Here is a 10,327-nt window from a genome sequence, read left to right as displayed (position 1 = left end):
AGATTATCTCCCTTCTTTTTTTCCCTCTCATTTCCTTCTCTTATATTTGAATAGTCACGGTTAAATTATGTTAACATCTTATATTAATTTTTATAGCAAGAAAAAGATAAAATAAGAGAATGTGAAATAAGGGGATGAAAAGATGAGGAAAGAGAATCTTAATCCCCCTCATCCTACTTGGTTTGTCTCAGACAGTCCCCAACAGCCCCGTCATTTTGCCAAAACCCTGATTACCACATAATCTTCACAAAAAAGATCCTCACAAAGAAGATCCTGAGGTGATCCTCATTCAAAGTCCTCATCCTCCCTTCAAAACACGGTCTCATCTTACTTGGTCTGTCTCACAGTCCTCAACAGCCCCGTCATTTTGCCAAAACCCCACAACTCTATCTGCATTCACTCATTCATTTCTACCCTGCCCTCTGCCCTGCCCACCCCAACTCCACTTCCTCCGACCCCGGTCTGTCAGGAAAAGGACATGTCAAAATTATCCGTGTGCTGGTGTCGTGTATTCTCTCCTTAGGCGGCAGTGTTCCCACCACTCCCCATCCCACTCTACCCCATTACGTGGCACGATCCTATTATTCATTTCAAAGCTTCCAAATACTATTTGAAATTTACAAACTTGACCTCTTCCTTTAATCCTTTGTGTTATCCCCGTTCTTCAACACCACATGGCACAGGTGGCCCAGCTTCAACGAAGGGTACCGTCTGAGTCCTCATCACTCTGCTCAAAATATCCAAATACAGAGGAGTTGGGTTCGGGAATTAGGGATTTTGGGGGAATTGGGAGAGTAAAAAGGGTGCCTGTGTTTGTGTGTGGTTTACCAATAAAAACGGTCTTTGTCTGTCTTTGAATTTTGTTGCGAATCCAACACACAGGTGCGCGGTCCTACACGCCAAAAAGGAAAAGAAATCTCATTTTTCTTTGCTCACGGTTAGGGTTTGCTGCCCTACTCTAGGCTCTGTTCATTGCCTACTATTTCTATTGAGCTTTTATCATTTTCTCCGATTCCGAATACCCGCCAATCAATTCCCGCCATGGAAGGAGGAGGAGAAGTTGGTGAGTTGCAGGACTGGGAGGTGCTCCACAGCTTCGACCCTGCCCTGGTTAACTCGGTCGACTCGGTTCAAACCCCCAGGAGCTTCGAGGGAATCGATGTTCACTCCGAGGGTATGATCAGGCCTGATTACTTCTCTCTCGATAATCATGACAAATTTGGGTATGGTAAGGGGGTGGTTGATGTCGCCGAAGAGGGTTCTGTTGAGTCCGACAACCCCAGTTGGATTGACCCGGATTCGGTGACTCGCTATGGCGGAAAAGAATCGGGTGGGTTTTGGTCCGATTCGGCAAGTGACCGGTCCGATGACCGTAAAAGTAATGATTTTGAGGGCAAAAACGAATTGGGTTTTGTGGAAAATGAGAAAAGCCATGTGGGTTTTGAGGGGTTTGGAGAAATGGAAGCTGTGGACGAGAATTTTGGGAAATTTGGGTTGGATGCTCAGGGCCGAGTGAGCTTTGAAGAAATTGGGGAAAACGGAAGCCTTGGTAAGGATTTGGGTAAGTTCTGGTCTGATTCAGGCGGCGACAGTCTGGTTTCGGCGAAATTTGAGAAGGTTGCGAAGGAAAGCGAGATAGGTTTTAGTGGTTTGGAAAGTGGAAATAACTTGGACAATGAACCAGAAGAAGGACAATCAGTTGAGAGTCAAAGTGCTGCAGTTAAAGAAGAGAAATCGGAGGTGAAATCCGGTGAAGAGGTAGTGAAGAGGACAATCCTGTGGTGGAAGGTCCCATTTGAGGTTTTAAAGTATTGTGTTTTCAGGGTAAGCCCTGTTTGGTCCTTGTCCGTCGCTGCAGCTGTAATGGGTTTGGTGTTCTTGGGGCGGAGATTGCGCAAGATGAAGCGGAAGAGCCATAGCCTGCAGCTCAAGGTTACTCTGGATGATAAGGTCAGTTATTGCACTTTATTATTGGCTAATCTAGTGATCATTTTTTTCACTTCATGTTATTGCAATATATTAAGTATGCCTGCATTGCGATCACTATGTGGTCTGTACGTTATGGCTGTCAATTAAAAGCTTAATCTATCATTTTGCGTAATAAATTTTTTTGCGTCTGTTCATGCACTAGTGTTTGTAATTTATTTGGAAAGTTAAAAAGTTGAAATCCGATGCTTTTTGCAACTCATGTGATCAGTTGAGTCGACAGACATTTGAGGTCGTTTCTCAGTATGTTGGCATTAGTTCACATCTTTGAAACCACTATATCAAACTCTTCATATTCGCAGGACCTCTTGTAATAAGTTATTAAAAACCAGGAACCTACCCAAGTGCAATTGGATTCATACTGATATGTCTTTGCTTTTGTTTGCCAATTTATTGGGACTTTGATCGTTTGGCGATTTGTGCCAAGCAAAATTTTAATGCTGCCATTTCACATCTTTCTTTTGTACTTTTCAATCTTGATTACTTTTCTTAAAGATATCATTTGGTAGTACTTTTCTCTGACTGTTTTGTTTGTTCTCGACATGTTCTGGTGCAAAGGATTTTAAAATCCTGTGTAATCACCTTCATCCATTATTTTTATTGTATTCTCCATGATAGATTATGATATTATGTTTGCTAACTGGTATCACTCTTTTTCTCTCTCGTTTCATTGGTTTGGAAACAAAGGATACTTGATTAAGATAAAAATTAAATATCAAAGTTTACATAGAGGTGAACAAGTAGTCAACGTTATACAAACAAACATTTAGATAGCAAACATTTTTGGAAGTTGTGAACACTAACACAAAGGTGGTTCCCCAATCTCTCCGTCCTGCAAAAATTAATTCTCTTATCCTTTCCCCATAACAAAACATAGATCCAAAGAAAAGAAACTAATACCCTGCAAGTTGACTATCCAAGGACCTATGCTGATGCCACAACCCACTGATTTTTATTCCACCATTTGGCTTCGGCCTCTATCCACTATTTGTTTTTTCTCGCAGCGCATCTTAATGCTCATGTATCTGCAATTTTTTTTCGTTTGCCGCAACATCTTCACTTATGAATTTTAGGAATTGGTGTGGTTCTATAAGTAAAGGGAAGAAGCCTGTAAAAATGTTTGAAATTTTATTTAAACCAAGTCTATATTTTGATGGCTGCATTGAACTGGAAAGAAATGTAGGCTCAGAGATCAGTGAATCTAATATTTTTTTTTAAAAAAAAAATTATACACAAGAGAGAAGTAATCTCTTTAGAAGAACATGTAAAAGCCTGCTTAATGTAGGCCAGTAAGAAAGTTCTGCGTGGACGCATAAAACTAGAAACAAAATAGACTCTTGATGAAGTCTGTTAACTTATTCTATAATTTCAAATTAGCAAAAAGGTAAAGGGGCTCTTTTGTGAAACTTTTACCAGGAGTTCCTGGAAGCCATAATCCATACTAAGTAAAAAAAATAAAAAATACGGCACGATCAGTGATCACTGATCACAAGACCAGTAGTCATACTAGTGAATGTTTAACAAGAAATGAAATCCTTATATTTTGCATGATTGCATTATCTTTAAAGTGTCTTTGCCAAGTGAGCTATAGGTGATTTTCCTGTTTTGGCAATTTTTACTTGGGATTAAAAGTTGCAGAAACCCTCAAGTGAAGCCAGTGATAATCAACCTCATCGTGCATCTTAGGAAATGGTTAAAAAGAACAAGTTTTGTTGGATTTACTTATTCTTCAGATCCTTGTCTTCGGCCGTGAGCTCTAGCTCAAGCGGTTTTAGGCTTGGGGTGGGAAAATGGTAGAACCTTATTCATGTTGCTGTAAGAAAAAAATGATTGTTTTGTGGTGGGATTTCATTTTGTTATATGAGTTACGCACTTGGTTTTACAAATGTGATCTTTTGCTCTTCTGTTTTGAGATATATGTTGAAGTGGCCAACCTAGGATATATAACTGAACGATTTTTGCAGAAGGTGTCTCAGTTCACGAGTCGTGCTGCACGTCTCAATGAAGCATTTTCAGTGGTGAGGCGGGTGCCTACAGTGCGACCTTCGCTGCCAGCAGCCGGAGTAAATCCATGGCCTGTAATGGGTTTGAGATAAAATGATTCTTGTTGTGAAGTATATAGAAAAAGAAAGTACTTTGCCGATGACCGTGCTAAAAGTACTACGTAGTTGTGCCTTGGTTTGTATCAAAAACGATTGTGGCTGTTATGTATTAACTCTGAAATTAAGAATTCCTACTAAATATACCAATCCCTCCCTCAAGTCTTAATGCAAGTTAATACGGCATTAATCACTTACTTAAGCCGGCTCTACAGATGAATCTTATGAACCTTGTTGTTACCGAAAATCGCTTCATTCATGGACAAACCGAAACTGAAACTTCAATTTTACTATTGACTTTTTACATTGTGGAACAGGCAAGGGGGTTTTCATCACTAAATGTTTGACAAGGGTAAATGTGCTGGGTTGAATACTGTGGTGGATATTGGAAAACGCATTCTCCTCCTCCTTCCGGGCGCTGCTTGTTATTACTGGCCTTGTCCTTCCCTTGGCCCTTGTTATCTGCCTTGTCCCTTCCTTGCCCTTTCTCCTCACCTTGTTCTTGCTTCACTATCTCAGCATGCTTCCCTAATTCCTTCTTTATGTACTCCACCAGCTTTGCTGCTTCAACTATTCCCCTCACTCTCACCCTTGAGCTCTCCATATTTGCTTCTACACTTCCAACACCTACAATATGCCAAATTTAACAAGCCGGTTAATTTCACCAATGATCCCTAAACTCGTCCGTCATCCTTGTATTTTATTCTCGTTCACTAAAATCTTGTTTTCTATAGGCGACAAGAGAAATGATACTTCTTGTTCAGAATTAAGAACAATAGAAAAATGAACCATTTAGGTTCAATGAATAAACGATTTCCGATTTTGATGATACAAAACATGAATCAGCAGTTGCGCATCCTTTCCAATAGGGATTTACCTTTTATTTTCTCCAAGTATTTCTTAACGTCAATTGCACAGCCTTCGCAATGCATTAACGTTTTGAGAACCACAACTTTCACCTGAGGCGGAGCCTACATTTCCAGTCCCAAAAACAAGACAACGGTAATATATATCGGTATAAAAAATGAATGATTCTCCCCGTAATTTAGACCAGATGGATTAGAATATCGTTTAAATAAAAAACATACCGCTTCTTTCTTTTCAGGCTCCTTTTTCTGTTTGTTTTCTGGTTTTGGTATCGGAGATATGAGTTCAGCGTTTCTACTAAACTTGTTTTGTACCCTCTCCAAAACCCTTAGAGGGTCGGCTTTCTTCCCCTTTACGGTCACTTTTTTTTTTATTTTTTTTATTTTTTTTTTTTTTAACAGCAAGGCAAAGAAGCCAAAGACCAAGAAAGTCTACAGAGAGGCAAACACAGAGCAGGAAAACAAGCAGTGTACGGGGATACAATAGAGACGTTGCCACCAAGTGGAGACGTCACCCCAAACACCACCAAAAGGAGTCAATGAGGACACGGGAGCCCATCATTGTTCAAGACAAAGACCAACGAAGATGGAGGCCTCTCGACCCAGACAAACTCCCTCATCTTCGGAAAACCAACCGACGCCAGCTCATGCGCCACACCATTTGCTGATCGAGGAACCCACGACCAGCGACAGAACTGGAAAGCCTCCCCAAGCTGCTTGACCCGAGCCAACACAAGGAAAGACTCCCAACTGCCCATCTCAAGAGAATCAGAAAGACAATTAACAACATCAAGAGAATCAGATTCAATAATCAGAGCATGGATACCCAAAGCTGCACCCAATTCACAGCCATGAAGCAAAGCAAGAGCCTCAGCTGCAGCAGCTGAGGGAGCAGAAATAGGGTACCTTGCAGCGGCAACAAACCTCCCCTCCGCAGCCCGAATAACCACCCTAGCAAAACCCATCTTAGAGACCTTAGACCAACTGGCATCAACATTTATCTTGATGAGAGGAGAGGAAGGAGCACACCACCGCGAAATCTGGTCCACCCCACCAGATCCCCCCCTTTACGGTCACTTTATGATTTGGGTAATCCACCACAACCTCTTCAACACCTAATCAATCAAAAGAAAATCTCCAAAAGTTATACATGCAAGTACACTATACTATCGAAATACAACAACAACAACAACAACAACAACCAAGTTTTATTTTACTAAGTGAGGTCGGCTATGTGAATCTTAGAACGTCACTGTGCTCTGTTTTGCTTCATGTCTTCCGTTAGCTCAATATATTATAATTGAGATGCACAGTAAAAAGAGCAGAGATATTTGTATAAGAATTTTTACCTTCAAAACCTCTCAAACACTTGGAAACCTTACTTTGGCATCCTTCACAATGCATTAATACTTTCAACACAATTTCTTTACCGGAATTGGTATTTCTCTCTGTCATGTTGAAGTTGGGTTGCTAGGAATCCCCTTTTTGACACAAACGATGATGGGAAAGGGAGGAATTGAACTCAAGACTTCTGAGTGCTTAGGAAGAATGCTCTTAAACAGTTCAGGTACAAGCCTCTTGCGGATTACCAAACATAGAAGATTTATGGTTGGAAACTTTGTTCTTGAAGTTAATATGTATTTCCGTTAAGAATAGGACATTGAGTGTCCATAAACTAATGACAAATAGTGGTTTAAGAAGTCTTTTAACTCTTTTTTAGGTGACATTATTTCATTTATGGATATTTACTCTTACCAAGTGGAAGATAATAGTTCCTATTTATGTGGTTAATAATCTTTCGCATGTCTTTTTATGTGGTTAATTGTTCGTGGCCCGTGTGACAGTGCAGAGTGGTAGATCATTCCGATCGAGGTTTAAAACATGAACTTTGGTCATCAAATTATTAGGCACAACTGCTGCAGCCTTTTGCAGATGCATCTGCACTTTCAAAAAAAAAGGAGCAGATAATTTAGTGGGTACTACTGGTTTGTACACATATCACAACATCATACATCTCCCAAGAAGCTAAAATTATGTGCTTATGTTCTCCTCCTTTATTAGCTACCAAATGTCGACAATAACGATTGTTGGTACCCGAGGTTTCACCTATCAAAAAAGATATCCAAGACTTCGGCTTTATGGATGTACTTGCATGCGTATGAGATCAACGATAACTACGAACAACCTTCTATAACTATTCAAGGTTTAGAATATATGGACATCCTTACAGTCGGTTATATGAGATGCCTTCAGCCACCACTTATAGGAGGTATTATGGCCAACTCATCCTTGTCTTTGACGACTGCAGAATCAGCTGTGTACGCCTCATTAAGAGCAAGCACCATGCATCCGCGGATCTCTGTCAAGCTTGGAAACATGGCGATGAGCTTATCTAAACAATCAAGGGCAGTACTACCAGAGGACACCTCCAGTGGCATATCACTCAAGCCAGTTAGGCCACGAGCCCTGGCAAAGAACAACACCTTTATCTTAACAGATGAACCCTCGATCCCCTGACTTGTAGAGTCCATGGTTACCGTCTTACTCTCTTCTTGTTTGAAATCCATTGCGGAACACCCTGCTTCATTAATTAGTTGTTGTGAAGCATGTTGGCTGCAACTTTAAGACACCAATAATAACTAATCAAAACTGATAAACGATATGGAAATCAGCGCAAAAACAAAAACTAATTTCTTTCATGCCTATCAAGAAAGGAAAAATCTACAACTCATGTTATGAAATTGACTGGCAAGGATAATGCAATTAAACAATTCCAATATCAGTCACACAATTATATAAATTTGACCTCACAAAGTCTAGCTTGACTACAATTCTCATAATTGTCTTCTCGTTAGCCAGACAACTAATCCACAGCCGTTTTTCGAGATCTGGAATAAACAAATCTTACCCCCAGGATTTGTGAGCCTATATCTTTGAAATATATCAGATTTACAATTCTAGATAACTAAATCCTTGCCATTGCCACAACAGCAAGAACAGGTCTTTCTAGTACTAGTTCCAGTGACATTAGCAAATCGTTAACAATACCATCATCACATTTCCTGAGAACTATGATCACCAATAATGTTTGAAAATGCAGAAGGAGACAGAGTAGCAATGATCAATGTCATTAAAGCTTTGTCATGTATTTTCGACACCTTATAAGCATCAGAATCACAGCAGCGTTCTCAACAATACCATCATCACATTCAACTTCAGAAAATTAATCAGTGACAGGGAATAGATCCATCAACAAACCCATTAAACCAATTGGCACTGACAGTTGCGAAAAAAATTGTTGCGCTATAGAGTAACACTTCCCCAAATACAAGGAATTCGATTTGGCTCACAAAAAAAATATATGCCCGATTGTAACTAGCAATGTTGAGGAAACTAGAATGGACAGCTTTGCGCATGTCATGTATATGTATCAATCAAAACAAAGTTGGAACTCCTCCTACAAATTAACTCGATGCCAGACAACTTCTATAACACAAAATTCCAAATTATTCCACGCAGGTGTGGAGGATTAACTAATTAGAAACATCACTTTTACTTGATATTGCATGCAACAAAATTTGGATGCAAACTTAAACCTCAAAATGGGTTTCTCTCAACTCCGGTTTTAAACTACACCGCCTCCGAACACTGTAAGATTCCAAGAGACAATGATGACTCAAGGCACGTGTTGAAGATTATATACATACAGGTAAATCTAGATATCATTGGATTATCCCATTCCCATCCCTCAATCACTAAATTTTGATGTAAACTATAAGCTATTACAAACATTCAGAGGCATGAATATCAAGTCAATTCCTTATTAATTAATCACGATAATTAAAAAATAACCACAATAATAATTCAGACAATCACACTATAATATTAGTCCTACAAGCCACAAGTATGAACTACCAATGTGAGAAAGGGAAAGCTTTGGTTTTGGCAGATGAAAGAAGTACAAAAGGAATTGAACTTTAACTGGTATTTTGGTTTCAAACAACACGAATAGAAAAACCCACCAACAAACAAACTTAAAAATAAATTGAAAGGAGATGGCAGCAAACAAGCATTGTGCTTTTTAATAATATATATATATAAAAAAAAAAGGGTTCTATGGGGATGCCCAGAAGATGAATCTGTGAGAAAAGAAAGTAAAAGTAAAACCCCATCTCATATTTGCTTAAAAATGATGGGAAGACGTAGAAGCTTTACCTTCACCAATCGTTTCAGAAGTTTCAGAGATTGCAGAGAATAAGAAGAACAGGCTAAACAGGAAGAGAGTTTTGACCAAACAAACAAAGAAGAAGATGACAGTGCCTGTTGTCGACACTTCCGTGTTGGGTTTGGGTTTTTGGGCTTTTAGTTTTTATTGGTTTTTTTTGTTTTGTTTTGGGTTTTATATTTTTTGGGGACTTATTTTTTGATTTGCTGTCTGCAAGTTGTGTAAAGAAATGACATTCTCTATTTCTCGTTTATTTATTTTATAACACTCGATTCATATATTATTCTTACAAAAATTCAATTCAATTTAACTATTATAATAAAATTTTAATGATTCAGAACACAGTGTTCATGAATTTATTTGAACTCATTTATGTCTCAAATATTTACAATTTGACTAATATGTTGCAAGAATCTTTGAGATATAACTTGAAAAATAGACAGTTGGAATTGTTGAAGTTCGATGTGGTATAAGTCCCACAACTAATCTCCATGTTTTGAAAAAAATGAGGATCTCTTCCCTTAAAAAGGTGATTTTTCAGTGTGCACGAAACAATGGGAGGTATGTTATATGCTGTTATACAAGTAGATAAAAAAAAAATTTCAAGAACCGTTTAACTTGTATAATGATATATAACGTATGTGTCCATATTACAACAAGCCCCTTAAAAGCTCCGGATATTGGTGAGTGAGTTTGTAAATGGGCTATGTAACCCAATTCCCCTTTTTTAATTGACCCCAATAAGCATTAGCTAATGGCAGATTATTTAGGGAAAAAGAAAGGTTTCTTCACACCCCGTCATCAACTACTTGACATATATAAAGCAGACAGGCCCAATTCGCCTCTGTGCAAGATATCCCGCAAGATCCAGAGGACCGTAGTCTATATTTTTTGTGCAAATTTAAAATGTGTGTCTATTCAAAAGCTTAAATCCGAGTTCAAATATCATTTACGTCCACCTGAGCAGCATTCATGGATACATTGTCATTCGTTGAGAGTATCATTTGACAAGGAGCAAATAAATGATGCCATAAAATTTCTTATTTTGCACAATGCCACCAGAAATTAGATCCTAATTGTTAGCAACATTGATTCAGACTTGGAGAACGAAATAGTTTATTGTTTGTTCAAGATAAAGGGAGCATATGGGA

At 38.8% G+C, this 10,327-nt stretch overlaps 2 protein-coding genes and 2 long non-coding RNA genes across 5 annotated transcripts; 1 reads left to right on the top strand and 3 right to left on the bottom strand.

Annotated features, from left to right (window-relative positions):
• The first annotated feature begins 324 nt into the window (after positions 1–324).
• On the top strand, positions 325–4,247 carry LOC103425130 (uncharacterized). The gene is made up of 2 exons (XM_008363201.4): positions 325–1,950; positions 3,951–4,247. Exons 1-2 carry the CDS (start codon positions 1,042–1,044, stop codon positions 4,080–4,082), a joined length of 1,041 nt encoding a protein of 346 aa, XP_008361423.3. The 5' UTR covers positions 325–1,041; the 3' UTR covers positions 4,083–4,247.
• A 32-nt stretch (positions 4,248–4,279) lies between these two features.
• LOC103425121 (heavy metal-associated isoprenylated plant protein 8) lies at positions 4,280–5,308 on the bottom strand. The gene is made up of 3 exons (XM_029101800.2): positions 5,174–5,308; positions 4,963–5,056; positions 4,280–4,712 (listed from the first exon to the last, which is right to left on the bottom strand). The coding sequence occupies exons 2-3, from the start codon at positions 5,015–5,017 to the stop codon at positions 4,387–4,389; spliced, it is 381 nt and encodes a 126-aa protein (XP_028957633.2). The 5' UTR covers positions 5,018–5,056; positions 5,174–5,308; the 3' UTR covers positions 4,280–4,386.
• A 705-nt stretch (positions 5,309–6,013) lies between these two features.
• LOC139196316 (uncharacterized) lies at positions 6,014–6,439 on the bottom strand. Its single transcript, XR_011581133.1, has 2 exons — positions 6,301–6,439; positions 6,014–6,066 (listed from the first exon to the last, which is right to left on the bottom strand). It is a non-coding gene; the product is annotated as an uncharacterized lncRNA (long non-coding RNA).
• Positions 6,440–6,824: 385 nt separating this feature from the next.
• On the bottom strand, positions 6,825–9,314 carry LOC103407849 (uncharacterized). 2 transcript variants are annotated; one of them, XR_011581132.1, is made up of 3 exons: positions 9,167–9,314; positions 7,180–7,564; positions 6,825–7,057 (listed from the first exon to the last, which is right to left on the bottom strand). It is a non-coding gene; the product is annotated as an uncharacterized lncRNA (long non-coding RNA). The 2 variants fall into 2 exon arrangements; XR_011581131.1 differs by having other exon boundaries at positions 6,983–7,564; positions 9,167–9,310.
• Positions 9,315–10,327: the final 1,013 nt, after the last annotated feature.

Source organism: Malus domestica, chromosome 05, assembly GCF_042453785.1.
Source record: "Malus domestica chromosome 05, GDT2T_hap1".
NCBI classification, from domain to species: domain Eukaryota; kingdom Viridiplantae; phylum Streptophyta; class Magnoliopsida; order Rosales; family Rosaceae; genus Malus; species Malus domestica.
The sequence above is the reverse complement of the archived record's forward strand: the minus strand, read 5'-3'. Positions and strand labels throughout refer to the sequence as shown.